A 19,306-nucleotide genomic window follows, 5' to 3' on the forward strand; every position below is an offset into this window, starting at 1 on the left:
TTTATGCTATATTCTTCCCTGTTTCCTCTTGTCTCTCATCACGTAGTCTTGGTGATCCATGTTTATGGCAATTTTTGCCTGATTTTCCTGTTTTCCAGTGTCCTTTTATTTTTGTTTCACCTTTCCATTCACGGTACTTGCCTTTTGTCAGGTCATCAGTCCTTGCTGATTGTTAATCAAACATTATAATTTTTTTTTAAGTTTACTGCTGCTCATGTCCTGCATATGATTCTCTCCTCATGAGTGCCATCACACCACATGGTCTCTGGCTCAGCTGCAGGGGAGGGGTGGAAAACTTAGGGGTGTGAAGCAGAGGCTTCCCACAGAGAGCTTTCTTCACCTGCACAAACGCCGCCTGACACAGCCCCACCCACTGGACCAGATCTGGAGGACCCTTTCGGGTGAGATCAGTCAAGGGGCTGGTCAGGTCCACAAACCCAGGCACAAACCGGCGGTAGTAGCCCCCCAGTCCCAAGAACCATCTCACTTCCTTTTTTGGTCTTGGTGGGTGGGCAGGATGCAATCGCTGCTGTTTTGTCCATCTGTGGGCGCACCTGCCCGCCCCCAGGTGGTACCCCAGATATTGTACCTCCCTCCGTCCAACCACACATTTCTTCGGGGTGGCCGCGTTCCTGGACTCCCTGAGGTAGGCGGGGCTCACAGCCAAGCGCCCCTTGACTGATCTCACCCCACAGGGCCACAGCTGGTTCAAAGATTGTTGTAAAGTGTTCAAACAAGCACCATGTCCATTTACTTCTGGTTACTTCTGATGACTCAGGAGGTAGAGATTGTCATCATCTACCAATCAGATGGTCGGAGGATTGACTCTCCAGCATGACAAAGCATCCCAAGATGCTCAACCCAGAGGTGTCCCTGGTGCATCCATTGGAGCGTGCAGGAAAATGTTGGACAAGGCGATTAGGTACAGCAAAAATGTGTTTGCATGAAAGTGTGTGTGATTGGGCTAATGAGGCTTATAGTAAAACTCAAATTAAGTGCTCAGAGTAAAACTACCAGTCCATTTACTGTTTTTACCATTTACAGCTTCCAGAAACCTGCTGAGAGGCATCACCCACCACATGTAGTGTTATAAAAACACTGGTTAAAAACTTTAATCAGCTCGCTGTGAAACAAGAACGCCAGAAACCTGCGTTTGGCTAATTAGTTTCATATGTATGTATGTATGTATTGACCTCAGTAAGACCGTGTGACCGAAAATGTGAAAACACAAAATAGGAATCATAAAAAAATAAAATCAATATTTGGTGTTTACGCCTACATCTGTCATGAGAGTTTAACCTTCTTCGGGACACGCTCCCCTCCCTCTGCAGCCTGGATCCACCCTGTCAGCATTCCTGTAGTTTATGTTATAATGTCAGGACGATGCAGTCACACGGTGCATGTTTTCAGGCACATATTTCATGTTGAATCAGTCATATTTCAGTCAGTCAGCGAGGCTGTCAGGAACATGTGGAAGTCATCGAATTCTCTGCCAGCTGCATGTTTCAATCAACCTGCTTGGCTTCTTCTCGATGTTCTCTATTTCTCTCGTTTTCTACTATCTCAGGTTATTTTGCGGTTTTCAATATTCCCAGGCTGAATACAAACACGAGTCACTCCTGCAGTTGAGTCCATTTCGCCTGTTTCTAATACAACTAGTTTCTAGGATTAAACTGTCATTTATAATGTTTATTCATGCCGTTGGTTCTTCTGTCCTTTCCACAGCGCTGGCAGCCACAAAAGCTCACGCATAAATACATAATGGACTCTGGCCCTGATTTTTGAATAGTTTCAATTGTATACAGCTGGTTTTACGGTTTGCTTCAATAGAAGTGCGTGTCATCTAAAAGCGGCTCATACCAGCGTTTACATCTGCAAAATTTCACTGCACAGTCGATTTATTTTAATTAGAGATGTTCCTAGCAGATCCTGAGTGGCAGATTCAGAGCGGTAGAGGAAGCTGAGGGACCCACGTGAACTTTATTATGGTCCCAACTTCTCACAGGATGCTCATCTTTGCTGCTGCGCTCTCAGTTTACCCACCCAGAACTGCTTTTCAGTATTTTGATATAGAATGGCTCCAAAATTATCTCATCATCATCATCATTAGCCCAGCGTTCATCTCCAACTGTAGAGCTGCTGTCCTCAAATAATGCCGTGACCTGAACACACTGTTGTGTCACTGAGTTTGGGTGTAGACACTGAAACATTATTCCCATTATTCTAGCACAAGCTAATTTGCTAATTTGGGGTTGATCTGTCCGAAGAGTGCTGTTCCAGAGCAGCTTTGGATTTTTATGAGTTTTGCTTTTTTGGCAAAGTCTAATCTGGTCTCTCGCACTTGAGATGCATTACTGGTTTGTTCCTCGTGGTGAACCTTGTGCATTTGTTGTCCTGACGCCTTCTATTTTTTGGACAGATGCTAAGAAAGGTAGAGGGACTGCAATGTTTGTTGATGGTGGTGCAATTGCATGCTGTATTTGCTGTATTTCTCCCATTCATGGACGACTCCCCTGTCATTTGACCAACACACAGCTCCATCAGCTCCATCCATGTCAAACAACGAGAGGTTGGCATTGTGGGGGACTACACAGGAGCATGCTGGCGTTGGCTGAAACCCTTCTCTGTAGGATCTCCATGGGCAAATACATGCACAAACAGACACAACCACAGAACCATAACTCAAGCATCAGCGTGTCTCTGCAGTTCACAGAGTCCCTGTTTTCATCAACTCTGTGAGGAGGTGGAAACGGGAAATTAGCAAAGCTCTGCAGGTCTGCTTGGCACGTGCTGTGGGATCTACATGGGGATGGCATTAGCAGCATTGCAGGCTATATCGCAGAGTTGGTGAAGACACCATCATCTGGACCAGAACCGCCTTCAGTTATTGGGACAAGGGCGAGTTGAGAAGGATACTAAACTAAAGCAAAGAAGTGTGGAGGGGGATGAAACTGATCACCAGACTCAACTCTAGACAACAGCAGGAGGGGGCCAGCCTGGACTGGGCCAGTCGGCTGTTTCTCAGCAGGTTTAGTACTGAGCCCCCTCAGGCAGCACCAATCCTAACACCTCCACAGCAATCAAACCATCCCCCACTCCCTGCCTGCCCCATGCTGTCCGTGTGGATTTTTGTAGTTTTTTAATTATGTCTTCATGTATGTTCCCTGTCTGCTCTTCTATGAATGCGTGCTCCCTCGCTAAACATTTTCTGCTTTTCTGGCATCAATTTTTCAATATTTTCATATCGCTGGACCAGCAGAATGGCGTTCTTACCATGCACGAGATGCAAAATGTGCATCTCATGTGCATCAGCTGTTCATTTTTCTGAGGCGAACTTAAGTCAGAGTCTCACTGAAAATAATAAATTAATTAATCAGGGTGTGTTGCAGTCCTGGGATGCATGTAAAGGTCAAAGCTCTGACTCATACTGTGTTGCTTTGTGTTTCCACGCAGTGACGCTACATGGTAAATGTTCCTTTTTGCTCTGCTATCTGGACTGTGATTGACATCTCTGCGTGAAAGAACCAGCGGTGCACTTTTATCTGCGTCCTGTAAAACTCTTTACAGGCGACGTTGATGTAGATCAGCTCTCAGCTCTGATATTTGGCCCTCAGTTTCCTAAAAGGAGCTTTTTATGTCAAACACATGTTTTCTTTTCTCCTTCTTTTCAGCAGTAAATGACCATAAATCTGATCTTTCTTTTCTTTTCTTTTCTCTTGATGGATGTTGTTTTCTCATCTTGTAGGATGACTGGAATTTTGGATTCGAGTTCTGGCTCTTTCATTTGCCTTATTGATTTTGCAGAAAATTAAAGATCATAATGTTTGCACCAAATGATATTAGCACATTCATCCCCGCTTTATTTATACGGCACCATTCATACAAACATGCTTCACGTGGTGAGACCAAAGAATTACCAAAAAAGAAACTGTGATCTCTCTTTTTCTTTCTCTGGCTCTGGATCAGCTGTTGGGACAGCCCTGCAGGTCGATTGGTCTTTTTCACCTCAGCTAACTGCAGATTGTTCACTATAATTCGTTCTCAGCCATTAACACTCATCAACTTCAAACGCTCAGATCTCAGTTTTCTACCTAGGCTTATCAAGACTTCACACATGCAGCTTTAATTGAGAAAAATCACCCACGATGTAGAAGTAGGTCTGCACACACATCAGATTGTTGCTGTCTGGAGACATTTTTCTCCTGAAATGAAACTGCGTGCTCTAATGCATCTGATTGGGTTTTGAGCCCTTGAGATAATTCAGACTTTTATTCCCTGATTCGGAGTTGCGCAGAACGTCAAACAAACACTTTGCCAGTCACAAATTTACAGATTTGTTCTTTAATCTACGGTGGCTCTGACGTGCTGCTGCAGGTTCAAGCAGACACTCGTCTGAGAGCCTGACTCAAACCGATGTCTGAGACCAAGATCTTGATCTAAAGGTGCCTTTCAGGATAAAAACAGGAAACTTTGTGGATCATTAACCTCTAACAGCCCCTCTCACCCACGAATATGAGAATAAAGTATCAAAATTGAGATATGTTGTGTAAAAGCAAGCATTGTTTAAAAGCGAGCAGGTAACCAAATACATTAATACATTAGTACTGTATACATTTAGTATGCTTCTGTTTCAGTTTTCCCTGTTTTGCATTTGGGCTGCACCAAATCTCAGAGGCAAATATTGTACTTTATGTTTCACTGCACTTGTGAAGTTTGGGTTATTTTACAAATTAAAACCTTTTCATGCACTTCCAACCCACAATTAGGATTTTGATTAAGATTGTGTGTACCTTTGTGTGTTGAGAACTTTTCTTCAGCTACATTAACTTTGAAAACAAAATGAACCTGGAACCTTGGATCGGTTTTAAAAAGCCTGAAGCTGAGAACCGCCTCTTTCCCAGCTTTTCTTGTTGTTTTTTTTGAGATGTGTAGTTCTGACAGGCTACAAATTACACAAACAGTCAGGCGCAAAATTACCACTGTGATTTTTTTCCTCTCTTTCTTCCTTTTCCTCAAACCTCTGTATTATACAATCTGAATGCAGATGTTTAATGCCGGGGTTAATCTATCACACAGGTCACCACAGCTGCAGCGGCACAGCCAACCAAGAGCAGCAGCAGTAGCACAGGGTTCAGCACTCGCTGCCAAAACCTAGACGTGGTGCACAGAAGGTAGGCCAACAAAATAAAGGGGCTAAAATCACAAATTTATTTATATCGTCTGCAGGTGGTGACGAGGAAACGTCGTGGTCTCTGCTGGGAAGACGACAAAGAAAGTAGTGAAAAAAGGTCACCTCCACGTTCAACCACTTCCTTTAACCGATCGAAACATTAAGGAAACTTTTCTGTAGTTTGTGTTCGTTTTCTGCCAAACTGCCACTAGTTTGAGTCATTTAAAAAAAAAATATTCGGCATGTGTGCACTGTAACTGTCTGTTGTTGGAGAGAGACATCAAATCTTCTTGCATGTGTCACATGCAATCTGACATTGAAGGACAGTCGCGCCTGCTCGGCCATCCAGCAGGACAAATAATTCATTTCTGACTCAAACAGATGAACATGAGCGCACATCTAATTGGAGCTGTGCTGCTGAATGCTATTTACTTCCTTCAGATAATCAGAGAGGATTTGTTCATATTCCTTATCGTGCATCATGAATTTTGTTATGCTGTACTGCTTACGTACATAAATTACACTGACTGTGTGGCAGGCAAGGCAGGACCAAACGCAGGACGCCAAGACAAGTGAATTAACTTAAGGAGGCATCTTTATTGCTGTACTTAGAAACTCAAACTAAATGCAAAAACTCTGGAAACTACAGAGCACAGGGAAACGGGACCGACCCGGCAACGAGCAGAGGGACACTGAGGACCAAAATACCCACAGGATATCAAGAGGATGGGCAACAGGTGGGAACACAGCTAGAACTAACTGTAACTAACACACTGTATACAGGACAAGAGACTGTCAAAATAAAACAGGAAGTAAGATAAACACGGAGACCAAGACTAAGGCTCAGCAGAGGGACCGAGGTGAAGCAGACACGGGGACATGACTGACTGGGAGACGGAAAGGGAACACCAAACATGGAGACAAGAGATAAACAAGATGAAAACTGGGCTGACTGAACACAGGAGAAGACCAAACACAGAGAGAGAAAAAACTCAAAAACCACAAGGATCTGAGGACTAACCGAAACACGCTTAACACATGACGTAAAAATAACCACGAATCTGAGAATCACATCGAACATTCAAAAAATCTGAGTCCAGACGCTCAGCCAGCCCGGCTCACAGACTCAGTACCACAACAGGGACCTTTCTTCATGTCTAATCCGGTGCATTAAACTAGGAATAAATTCCTGAGCGTGTTGTTGTTCGTCGGTGATATTAAAGTAGAACTTTCAACACGTTCACCACTAAAATGCAAAATACATATTAATGCTGCTGTAATGCCAGAGAATGTTTTTCTGCACAATGAGGTCTTTGATGCAGTAATTTAACAGTCCGGGCTGTGACCGTCTCTCCTGAATGCAACTAAAATATGTGCAGAGAATATGAGATGTGCATTTTACCGCTGCAGCGGCTCGAGGTGGAGATTTTTCTGACCGTCTATCTTTCTGTACATCATATAAATTACTAATCATGTGTTTGCATGCGAGACCTACATGCAGAGAAAAAAACAGGAACCAAAGCTGTCAGAAAAATTCTGATTTTCTGATGATTTTCTTCACTTTTATGACAGTCAGACGTCACTGTAGAAGTCGCAGCGCTGCAGACTGCACCTTTACCATTATTCATGCTGAAGAATGAAACCTGATATGAAGCATTTCTGGCTGAGCGCCCCCTATGGACTGCAAGAAACTGAAGAGATACAATGAACTTGATGCAGGAACAAGAGAAGTAAATGGAGAAATAAATCCAAACGCACAAACAGAATCTGATAAAACGAGCTTCTTTTATTATAATATTTCAGATTTTTTGGTATTTTATATATATATTTATTCATATATATTTATATATATGCTTATTTTACAATTGAGACGTAAAATTTGAAACAAATGTTGGTTTAACATCAGAGTTTGTAAAAAAAAAAAAAAAAGTGCTTCCTTCTTCCTCACTGACACAAATGTCTTAAAATCTTTCTCAAAAGACCAGCTAAAGGTCAAAGGTCAACTCAGAGGAGCAGAAGGCACTGCTGCATGAGCTATGATTCAACAGCGGGGAAGAGGAAGAAGATAACTACCATGTTGCATAGAAACCCTGTTCACATTTATTTATTTTTTATCTTTCTCAGAATGAACAAACACATAAAAACAGGTATGTGCACAGAGCCAGGCGTGTTTTTTTTCTGCTCAGATCAGTACCCATCATGTGTGAGACAACAAAGCTGTGCTTCGACAAATAGTGCATACAGAGAGCTGCTTCAGTGTCTTCAGAGGAACCACGTTTCTGCAGAATCCCATTGAACCAGCTGCCATCAGGCTTCTCCTGCAGATACGTGGTTTCCCCCTAGACAGCAGGTACCACAGTTTCAATTCCAGTCTTTTTTCTTCTTTCTTTTTTTTCCTAGTTTGTATTTTACTTTGGCTTAAATCAACAGGGGGGGAAACTTGTATCTCCACACCTTCTTGAGTATTAGGAAGCTAAGAAAAAATGTATTTGGGCCTTTTTTAGGTATTCATTTAGTCTTAATTAATACACTTCTTAAGAGTGGAGGTACAAGCTTTCAGTATTGTGGTTGACAGTGTGTCAGTGAACAAAAAACTTAAATACTTTACTTTTTAAAAAGAAACAATTTCAGATTTGTTTTATCTGGGGGGGGGGGGTTGCATCACGTGATCAGATTATTAGAACACACAAACCTGCCAACACCCCGCACGCCTCCTCAAAGAACAAACAGGAGAAAATGAGCACAAATCCATGCAGTTATATCATGGAAATAAACATACATACAGGTTGAGTTTCATAGCTCTAAGACAAGTTCATCAGTTGGTAGAGACGGTAACTTTGTATAAAACAAACCAAAATAATTCAGGAACTACGTGCACAACAGGCTGGTCCGGGCTCGTCACCGCCGTGCCCTACCTTAGCTGCACTGATATGTGGGGTCGAGTCTCTCAGTCTGTACGGGGGTAAGGCACAAAAACAGCCAGTCCTCTGTTGTGTGGATCTGCAGGGGGGACGAGCTTATCGGCTTTTGCACAAAAAGTTTTAAAAGGCACATGAACACTGCAAAAAAAGAAACCAACAACAAAACAAAAACAAAATATACCGACTGAACGAGTCACTCTTTCTCCTGAAGGTGAGCGCAAGTCTTTCTCCGAAGAGCTCAGTCAGTGAGATGATGGTGAGATTAATTCACCTGTTTCCAGTAAAAGTTTATCAGTCCTGTTTTTTGAAGCATCTTCCGGAAAATTCCTGAAACAAGAAAAACCAAAGTGGCTTCAAGTTTGTTTTCTGCGTACAGCCTGTCTGCACTTTGGTTTTCGTTTTCACACAGAAACTTTGGAGCTATTTTTTCTAGTCTGAGGAGAAAGTGTGATCGCGAGGACTCCGTTCAGTCGGGTGTTTTAGCAGTGAACAGCTCAGCTGCCTCAGTCTCCTCACCGCTTTCAGTCCGTCCGGACGAACGGAACCAGCTGTGTGTATAAATCCAGCAGTGTACCAGTCCATGTCCAGTCTGCTCCCGGTCCGGCTCGGGAGGCTCTCAGCTTCCCATGGGTTTGAAGGAACCGTCCGGCAGCTGTCTGAAGATGCCCCGTAACGTGTCCAGCTCGCGGGTCAGGTGCTCCACCCTGCGCCTCAGTCTCTCGTTGTCGGCGGTCAGCTCCACCACCTTGTGCTGCGTCTCCATGTTGCGCATCTTGGCCTTGTCCCTGCTCTTGCGCACGGCCACGTTGTTGCGCTCGCGCCTCAGCCGGTATTCCGGGCTGTTCTTGTCAACGTGCTTCTTGGATTTGCCGCCTCCCCTCTGCTGCTCTAGGAGCTTCATGCCGCCCTGCTGCGAGTGCGGGTGCGAGTGTTGGTGCTGGTGCGGGCTGGGCACTGGGGTCGGCGGAGGTGTAGGGTGCCCTGGCTGGAGGTGCATGGTGGTCTGTGCGCAGTGCGCAATCTGGTACTGGAGGTGCGGCATCTGCTGCTGCTGGGAGTACTGCTGGGGGTGCGGGTGCGGGTGGTGGTAGGTGGGGGGCATGCCCGGGTTCATGTCCTCGTCGTCCCGGGGCTCCTGCTTGATAGCCACCGGTCGGAGGCGTGGAGGGTTGTGATCGTAAAGCGGCTCCATCTTAGACTCCATGTAGTTGGACATGTAGAGCTGCTGGGGCCCCGGGCCGCAAGTCACCGGGTCGTACTCCCCGTTCATCATTTTGAGCTTGTCCTGTCGGGAGCTGTGGTGGAACAGGTCAGCCAGGAAGTCGTCGTTGAACGCTGATGGGTCGATGTAGGCGCTCAGGTCGATGGAGGTCTCGTTGTCTCCGATCTCACCGCCAAGATCTGCCGGGTCTCTGTAGCCGGAGGAGGGCTGCTGGTTCAGGTTGTTCATCAGGGGCCGAGGTGCGACCTCGTATAGGTTAGAGAGCTCCATTGAGAATCTAAACCCGGGCAAGCATGGCGATCAGCTCCGGGAATCCAGGTTGCACAAAGTCGGGTAATACGGTGAGAGGGGGTTACACAGCTGCAAGCATGCGCTGACCCAAAGCTCGGAGAGACTGTGACCGTTGCAGTGGCTCCGTTTGTACGCGGAAAGAAGCGGAATGAAGCAGCTTCAGGATTTACTCTGCTGGGCTGATTCCCCCTGCTCAGTAAACTCCGAGCTGTCAAACTGCTGTTATATACAGAGAGGGAGTGGGCGGGCACACGTGCCCGCGCGCGCGCACACACAGCCCTCAGTCTTGCCAGCTATCTGCACGGGAACGCTTCAGAGTCTAACTCGACTCAAACTTTTATCACACACCGCGTCCTGCGCTCCTCTCTGCGCGCTCTGCTCACACATCAGCGCCAAAGCTCAGGCTGCCGAAGACGCACTGAAATCACCCGGAGCTGTTAGAGTCGGTCCGCCAAAGTCGCATTATATATATATATATATATATATTATATATATATATAAATATATTATATATACATATATATATACTATATAATAATGTTGTGTGTGTGTGTGTGTGTGTGTTTTGTGTGTGTGTGTGTACAAAACATATGTTTACAAAAACAAATATTTACAAAAGTCAATGACTGCTCTGGATTTCAGAAGCTCTTCTACACCGAGCGCGCTGGTGTTCAGCGCTTAACGCGAGCAGCACGAAAACCTGTTTTAAAAGAACTGCATTCTGTTGGGCGCTTTTCTTTAATCCCCGGGCAGTCTGCACTGGCAGACTTTATCTCTGTGAAAGGAGGGAGCGGCACCTATAAGAGCAGGACGCACAGACTTTATGTGCAAGTTATAAAAGTCGAGAACATCTTCTGGACTTAGAACACGTCTGATGTTAAATAGAATGCGCACTGATGCAAAAACCTGTCATTACTTATAATATGAATATATGCCGTCAAGAAAGAATCTTTTTCCCTTATTGTAATGTATTTTTATTTCCAAATTCTAAGTCAGGAAGATCCAACACTGAGGCAAATTTATTATGACTTGCTTACAATGTTAGATGTGACTTGGGGAATATTCTTGGATGAGGACGGGTGAGCAGCGCGGAGCGCGGAGCAGCGCGGAGCAGTGGGGGCAAGGACGGCGGACTGAAGAGCTGGACTGCAGCGCCCTCTATGAGCAGCAAACGGAGAGATCTTCGTGTTGGGAGCGATTTCAAGCTGCTTGTTTATTTTGTATTTTTATTCCATATATATTTTTACAGGTTTTTGCTTGACCTCCATTTGAAAACAATAATCTGCTTCTTTCTGACAGACCCAGCGCCACTTTCTGTCCTTTTTCTGCCCCATTTGAGGAATTTTTAAGAACCTTGAGGAAGCATTAGTGGTCCTCGGGGCCTGACTTTTAAAACTAGTGTTGACGGACTCAGCTGGGAAAATGTGAACAGCATTTTCTGTTGCACTGGGAAGCTCTTCAGGCCAGTGGCTTTCAGGAGGAAGCACCAGGGATCATTGAAGTGATCTGGAGGAACACGTGTTTTTAAGGAAACAACATAATAATTAAAAAAGTTTAAAACTGGAAAGATTAAGTGTGATGTTCCTAAACTTTAAAGTCAGCATGTTAAACACAAACTAGAATACACAAAATCACTCAGACAAATATTTGAAGAGCTTTTGTTTGCTTCACTGCAGTTCAGCTGTCAGCACGATGCGAGGGTACTTCAGATCAGGCCGGCGCGTGGACCTTTGACCTCTTCGATCACACTTCGATCACATTCCTAATACTGCATTCAGCCTTCATTTGTTTTCAGTGACTTTACTTTCATTTTAACAGCACCGGTGAATCTCTGTTGAGCCGAGAGCCCTGACCTCGATGACATCACACCATTGTCACCAGTGTTATCTCGGACTTAAAGTGTTGAGTCAGTGTTGCAGCATTAGTGGTCCTGTACACATTTTCTGCAGCAACAGTGTGGTTGGACAGTAAAAAAAAAAACAACAACAACATTGTTTCCAGAAGCAATGTGATTTGAATTTAAGTTGACATTAACCAATCAGACCTGAGAAAGCAGTTTACCAAAAAAAAGCAAACACTGCACTGGAGTCATGAGTGACAGCTTCGAATTCCACATGGACAGCTGGCCAACATTCACAGCACATTTGCAGACATCAGCATAGTTTGGATGCAGCGCCTAGTAGAGCAATGTAATGTTTGGTCACGTGACCAGGCATCACTATTACCAAACCTCATGTTTTGTGTCTCTTTGTGGCTGCTTTCAGTCCAGCTCAATTTCATTTATGCAGTTAAGTCCAAAAGATGTTGGACTGTGACTGTTTAGAGGGGTTGTTGTTTGCCTCTGTACACCACAACAGTGAATTTAAAAAAATCAAGATTTGAATGAAGCGCAGACTTTCAGCTTTAATTTGGGGGGATTTAACAAAAGCACTGAACTAACTGTACTGGAATTACAGCCATTTTATGCACAGTACTAACTTTCACAGGACAATTGACTGACAAGCTGCTTCATGGTCATATGAGACCTGTTGTCATCTTATGTCGTGTGAAATAGTCAGATATGAAATCTGTTGTTAAGTCCAAGAGTTGAAATTGCATTTGATAGCTGGACGTCTCAATGTGGCATCTCAGTTCAAGTGAGGGAGGCCATCGTTCGGCTGAAAAGCCCAAATAAACAGCAAAGACTTTGGTATTGGCCAAATCAAAAATCTGGTGCACTGTTTAAAAAAAGAATGCACTGACCAGCTCAGCAACACCAACAGACCTGAAAGAGCATAGAAAACACCTACAGCGCATGATGGCAGAATTATTTCCATTATTAAGAAAATACCTTCTTAATTGCCCCTTGGGGATGAATATAGTTTTTCTGACCATAATGAAATGATGCATTTGTGAATGGAAATATAGAGAGTTTACAACAGGTCAGACTGTCAGTAAACATCTAAAAGAGTCTGAAAAAGATCTTGGGACAGATGATGGTTGTTTAAGAATGATGGCCTGGGCATGTAAGGCTGCAGTCGAACCGGGTCATGGGTGTTTATTCATGATGTTGCTGCCAGTACAAGCAGCCGGATGAACTGTGGCGTGGTTTCTAGACTTTAGGTAGCCACTGGGTGCAAAGGATTTATGTCCAGTTATTAAAATCAATCCTTATATTTACACTTAGGAGCCTCTGAAAATGGGAGGCTATGTATTAAAATGGCTGTAACGTCGAGACAGTCGATTCAAAAGTTTTGTTAAACCCTTTGAATGAAAGCTGAAAGTTGCACTGCAGTCTCATCTTGATTGATTTAAACTCCATCATAGTGGAGCAGAAAGGTAAAATAATAGGGGGGGAAATCTGTGCACAAACCTATAACTACACAGTCATGTTATCATGTGAAATCCCTGGGCAGCCTGAGCCTATAGCAGGATAAGGGATGGTCAGGGTCAGCTGATCTGACTATAAACTTTAAAAAAGGAAAGTGTGAAGTCTCATCTTAAAAGTCTGTCTCCTGAATCCAAACTTGAGCACATGTTCCACAGAAGAGGCCTGAAGCTGTAGGCTCTGCCTCCCATTCCACTTTTGGAAACTCTAGAAACCACATGTAAGCTCGCAGCCTGAGATTAAAGTGCTGTCAGGATACATTTTTGTCTGTTTGTAACTTCTTTTCATCACTTTTATCACCCACTTTTTAAATATTTTGTTTCTTTTGTGTCTTTTTTTTACCTTTTGAAGTTGATCTTTCGTTTTTGTTTGTTTGGATCCAGGTCAGATCCAGGTGACCTCTGACAGCTCAGGGTCTTTGTCTATACATCCCTTCATTTATATTCTCTGGTCATGATTATTATTAATAAAACAGTAATTACATTGTTTTTTGTGTGTTCCTGGTAGGACCGCGGTTTCATTAAGTGCTTGTCTCACCTGTGAATGTTCACCAGGTGTTTGAAGTGGTTTCTTCGTACACGCGGATGTCAGTAGTTATTATAGTGACTGAAGGAAGCGGGAGCGTCGATACTGAAGGTACTGCCGTTTTGAGAGAGAGTCTCGTCATTCAGAGATGAAGTCATACGTGTTTCAACTCATCTGACCAGCCTCGGTTACATAAACAACGCTGAGAGAAGATAGCAGCGTCTCATTGGTCCAAACACGAATCAATCACAAAGAGCATTGCATCACTCCGCCGCACACTCATCGGTGATTGGCCAAGCACCCCAACTCGCTGCCACCTACTCGCCTGTGATTAGCTGATCCTGGACATTGCCGTACATGGTAAAAGAGATTTCGCAATCGGTCGCTCTCCATGTTACAAACAAAAACAGTCCGAGCTCATACGGACGGGATTAAACTTCGGTTTTCTAGGGGAACTTTTTCATCTTTTGACGGACGGTTGAGCCCGCCGCCTCCCAGTGAAGGTAAAATCGTAGTTTTATTTCTCTGTAGGTCCGAAACAGCGAAGCTGGCAGTGAGCTGATGGCTGTTAGCGACAGGAGCTAACTCGCTAGCTGGCTATGCGCCCGGCTAAACAGGCAGTGTTCGCGTACGTTAAAAGAAAGCTGTTGTGTTTCGGGTCAGATCGGCTTAAATCGACGCCTGTCTCAGAGCGGGAAAGCTCGACAGTCAGTAGCGAGGCGGCGAGTCGCCTGTTGGTCGCTTCGAGTGAACAGAAAGTTGTCAAAGTGTTCGAAAATTAAAGTTTAGGTACTTTAAAGCGACGTGTTTCGGATCAGTCCGCCTGTTTCGGTCTGTTTCGTGTGATTTCATATTTGTCACACGTCGGTAAAGTCACCAGAAAGCGGTGGTTTTGTGTATAGCCCCGCATGACTCTGGAGTTCCCCTGTCTTCACACAAAGAGAGCCGCTCGTGATGATGCAACAACAGGCAACCTCTCCGCTGTTTCACCCGGAGCGCTTTCCGCTGCGCACAGCTGACTGGCTGCATAGCAACGCACCAGCCAATCAGAGCGGCGCTATTAATTGGCCGTGCGGAATAACAATCCGAACAATTATCGTATCGCAGTGATGGAGGAGGAGGATGGTGATGATGAAGCCTCCTAACTGGACCAAACTCTGCATAATCCGAGTATAACGTTTCAGCGAAAGGGAAAGTGAGGAAATGATGTTCAGAGCTGGAACTTTGGCTGATTGACCTCCACCTTCCAGAAATGATAGAAACACATTAAAATGGCTTGTCAGTCCTTTTGTTGCAGAAATTAAAAAAAAATTCCTGAACATTTCTGGCGCAGAGCTGCAGAGTGAAATCAAAAAGCTGTCAAGTCTGACAAATGTTCAGTGTTTGCACTGTGCAGCTCATATTTAGCAGGACCAGAGCCTGCATCCACCGAAAGACGCCAAAGCAGAATCCATAGTACCGCTTTTGTGCCCATTTGCATAGGCGTCTGGATAGTGAATTGATATAGGATATTCAACCAGCACAGACATGCTTGCAGGTGGGTGATGTGTTAGGCTCAGGTAGAAAGTTGATTTGGTTAAAAAGTGGGCTTGAACAGTGAGAGATCGACAGGGAGGTTCACTGCATAGAGGAAGAAGAGTGGAGAAATAAATAACAGATCAAAATGATGCGCACAAGTCTCGAGATGCAGCTGTATGATATCAAAGACCACCAGGACGCTTTTCACTTCCTGTCAACGCGCAGGAAGCCAGCAAAGACCGGAACCTCTGAGATTAGGTACCCTAACGAATCAGATGGTGTTGTTCTTTCATGTAGATGATAAAAATTGACCAGTACTTTACTTATTAAAATACCAAATAAAGTCAGTGAAAGGGACGTACTGTGGTTCAGGTGGGGCCTCCACTCCAAACGCGTGGACAGAAACATCTGCACACAGCTGTCTCTGATTTCTTTGTCTTCTTACATGTGTGGTGTTGTCCGTGGCTAGTCTACAGCTTAGTGTTTGCTTTGATTCTGTGTGATCTGCTCAATTAATCTGGTCTGTCTTGCCCTCCAGGCTCTGTCCATCTGCAGGACCTTCTTCTTTCCTTCCAGTCTTCTATTCAGCTCTACACCTGAGGAGACTCTGGTCAAAGATCAGCACCCGTTGGCAGCACATCCAAATGAGCCGGCCGTCGCAGCCGAAACTAACTGCAACTGACCACAACGGCGTGAGCGTCATCCAGAGCCAGGCCCACGCCGCTTCTTCGTCCCTGCCGGCAGCCGTAGCCGGACTGCAGCAGGTCCCGCAACTCGTCCCAGCAAACCCTTCAACCGGAGGTGGCAAAGTCCTCGCACCCAGCAAGATGAAGAAACCCCCTGCAGACAAGGAGAGCGAGGAGTACCGCCAGCGGCGCGAACGCAACAACCTGGCAGTGAAGAAGAGCCGCATGCGCAGCAAGCAGAAGGCGATGGACACGCAGCAGCGTGTCAACGAGCTGAAGGAGGAGAACGAGCGGCTCGAGGCAAAGATCAAACTGCTGAGCAAAGAGCTGAGCGTGCTCAAAGACCTCTTCCTGGAGCACGCTCACAACCTGGCCGACAACGTCCAGCCGCCCGCAGGCGCAGAGGGTTCCAGTCCCGCCCCCAACAGTACCTCCACCAACGGGCAGTGAGGAGGGTAACCACCAGGATGTTGAATATCTGCAGCTTTTATGGAAGCTTCTCCCTTTGGGAATGAGGCCCCACTTCTTCTTCATGGCTTTTTTTTTTTTTTGTGATTATCAGTTATTATTTAACCTTTTAATAATTCACCACCATCATCATCCAGTTCGCCAAAATAACCGCCAGTGTTCCCACTCTCTACCCAGAACAGCTCAGAGTTTTAACACATCTGGAATCGTTTTAGAAGAAAAAGCTTAAACATATTTTCTGGAAATATCTTTTAAAATTTTTAAAAAATCCACTGAAGTGTGACTTTTAAAATTGAAAGCTGTGATGTTTGGCTGAAAGCCTCCAGCTGTGTCATCGCTCCTCTGATTGACTCATTGATTTGGGGGAACATGATGCGATTTGAACTCGTATAAACTGAGTCGTCGTCTGTTAGGATTCTCTGGAACAAACACAAAAAAATCACCACACATTTCCTGCATTTCCTCTTCCTGGTGGCGGAAAACCCCCGGTTCAGTCTGATGAAGACGTCCGTGGCCATCGCTGAGCGCTCCGCAGCCGCAGGATGGACTTGTAAATGCTAAAATTCCCTTTTTCAGGATGTGTATTTTCTTCTGTTCTTCTACAAAGAGTTTGTAAAACAAAAAAAGTGTTTTTATTGTTAAGTACATTCACTACATGTTGATGTTTTAAGCACAGTTCTGTTTGTATGTGTGTGGGGTTTTTTGTTTTTTCATGACTCGTGTTGTTTAAGATCAGAAATAGAAAAAAAAGTTTATATCTGACTCTACTGAGTGAAAACAGAGGGAGGGTTAGGGACACACACACACACACACACACACACACACACACACACACACACACACACACACACACACACACACACTTATCCTTTACTGGGTGGTTTTATTAACATGTTTGTGTTGCACACTTTTAATTTTGAGGTCTGAGTCTTTCCTGCGGAGGCGGTGCATGTTAAACGTTGGTCTCCTGCCATATCAGTGGCTGCCCAAGCCTTAAACGGCTGAAGCCTGCAGCGCTCGGCCCCGACAAAACAGAACAAAGTGCTAATTTCACTGGAAATGCAATCAATGGCTTTGTGCACATTTTTAATACACGTCACAGCTGATTGGTGTTAAATGAGAAAATAAACCTCTAAACTCATTTCACGCCACTTCAGAAAATCACAAGTTTAGACTGTGAACAGATGGACTTAAACCTGTTAATAGGACATGTTTAGGTAAAAATAAAACCACTTGTTTATTTGGCAGTATTGACAATCACGGGGCCTCCAGCAGTGTCAGAGTGTAAAAATCGTATGTGTTTATTTTTGGAAATTATCAGCGTGTTTTCTTTTTGTTTCACGCTGAAGATTTGAGGCTTCAATCGGGGCGTTGACAGGAAGGCGGGGCATCGATCCTGCTGCTGATATGACAGCAAGACCATGTTGTTGTGTTGAAACTATGTAAAGGTGGAGGTGTGCGCAAGACGAACCCCCTCCCGCCACCTGTCGGAGTGGCCTGTCCAGACAGGTGTGTTTGTGTGTTTGCCGCTGGGCGGACCCAGACACCTCAGACTCTTCAGGCCAGCCGCAGATTTAATTAAACCCACTTTTAACCCGGACCAGCTGATTAGCCGCCAGCTAATGAGGTGTGAGCAGATCGGGACAGGCCCGTGCCCCGCAGGCACGCCGCAGAGAGGGGCGGGGCCACCGCGCACTGCTGTCAGACTTTATAATTATATGAGCTTTGTGTGGGCGTGGAGTGTTTTTCCACAGGGTTTGTCTGTCAGGAGCTTCGCCTCTGCAGGAATGTTGTTGCTTCTGAGCTGCTCAAGCCAACGTTCCCACAAGGTTCTCCTAACGTGTCCTGTAGACTTTGATTTTTACATTTTTCTGCACAGATTCGTCCAGAAAGTTCAGCGAGTTTTAAACAAAAACCTTCAGAATGTGTTTTTTATCCAGGTGGTGTGAAGTTTAGTTTCTGCAAATTGTCGATATTTTGCAGTTTTTCCATCATGCATGTGTATTTTCCCGCGTTTTATCAGACTTGAGCAGTGGAAATGAAATCAAATCATGTTTGACCTGAATCACTTCAGCTAGTTGCGGTTGGAGCTGAAAGTTCCAGTTCTCTTTATTGGTGTAACATATTTTGATTGGCGCTGTGGGGACGGGAGTCTCGTTGAGCACAGCCTTCACCTTTGTCTCTTTTTTTTGTTTGTATTTTCCATCTTTCTACACTTTTATTCCAACAGAAGCATGTTTGTTAGGGAAGTGTTTGCATGAATGGTGGGGGTGAAAGTTTAGTGCACTCATAAAATCAGATCTTCTGGTCTTAACTGAGCGGATCAGGAAGCAGACGTGATGGTTGTGCTGTTTTGCTTTGCTCTGAATGTTGCTGGGCAGCATTTCTCTGTCACTCAGCTTTTTTATATCAGAACCGGCTCACCTGCATTATAAATTAAAATTGAGTATAAAAGATGAAACTGTGTCCTAATTTTTTTGTTTGTTTGTTTTGGTCCAGAGCTGTTGTCTCTGGTTTCATTCATTCATCTCCTTCTACATCAGTCTCAGTAAACCTTAGCTTTTTTATTCTAATGGAACCTGTAATTCAGGCAGTGGGAACGTACCATTACAGAAGCTGCAGCTCAGTCACGAAGCCACTGACTCTGTTCCATTAATGCTGTAAATAAAACACTCATTAGGAAGTCATGAAGAAGAATTAATGATTATTGTTGACGTTAGAATCTCTCACTCTGTCTCCAGCTGAGGACTGATGGCGACGTTTGACATGAAAATAAGTTCAGTTATCGCTCACGTAGACTTTAGGGATGTCCTGCCTCCCTAAACGACCACTGATTCATAAATAGAGACACTGCGTGAGCGCATGAATGTGCTTTAACCTCCTAAGACCCGAACTGTTTCATGGCATGCATTTTTAATTTTTCTTTGCTATTTGTGTTGATTGGGACCTGATGAATGTAAAAACAAAGAATTACCAGATTTTTTTTTCACCTCATTTTTGTTTTTTGAGAAAAACGAGATCCACATATGAGGACATTTGTTTCAAATTTGTGGCAGTGGCAGCATAATGTCCTCGTAAGTGGATGTCAGGGCCTTGTAGAGAAAAATTAAGTATTTTGGTCTAGACGTCCCAAAACGT

The 19,306-nt window shown here is 44.6% G+C and overlaps 2 protein-coding genes across 2 annotated transcripts; one reads left to right on the forward strand and one right to left on the reverse strand.

The window, feature by feature from the left end:
- Positions 1-4,922: 4,922 nt before the first annotated feature.
- cebpa (CCAAT enhancer binding protein alpha) lies at positions 4,923-9,815 on the reverse strand. The gene has a single exon (XM_005929194.2). The coding sequence runs from the start codon at positions 9,581-9,583 to the stop codon at positions 8,708-8,710; it is 876 nt and encodes a 291-aa protein (XP_005929256.1). The 5' UTR covers positions 9,584-9,815; the 3' UTR covers positions 4,923-8,707.
- Positions 9,816-13,824: 4,009 nt separating this feature from the next.
- On the forward strand, positions 13,825-18,629 carry cebpg (CCAAT enhancer binding protein gamma). Its single transcript, XM_005929195.2, has 2 exons — positions 13,825-13,999; positions 15,553-18,629. Exon 2 carries the CDS (start codon positions 15,659-15,661, stop codon positions 16,148-16,150), a length of 492 nt encoding a protein of 163 aa, XP_005929257.1. The 5' UTR covers positions 13,825-13,999; positions 15,553-15,658; the 3' UTR covers positions 16,151-18,629.
- Positions 18,630-19,306: the final 677 nt, after the last annotated feature.

Source organism: Haplochromis burtoni, unplaced genomic scaffold, assembly GCF_018398535.1.
Source record: "Haplochromis burtoni strain Fernald_Lab_line unplaced genomic scaffold, NCSU_Asbu1 Contig_121, whole genome shotgun sequence".
NCBI classification, from domain to species: domain Eukaryota; kingdom Metazoa; phylum Chordata; class Actinopteri; order Cichliformes; family Cichlidae; genus Haplochromis; species Haplochromis burtoni.

What these genes read in the sequence shown, in the direction of transcription:
- cebpa (XM_005929194.2), bottom strand. Translation starts at nt 9,583, where the DNA reads ATGGAGCTCTCTAACCTATACGAGGTCGCACCTCGGCCCCTGATGAAC.
- cebpg (XM_005929195.2), top strand. Translation starts at nt 15,659, where the DNA reads ATGAGCCGGCCGTCGCAGCCGAAACTAACTGCAACTGACCACAACGGC.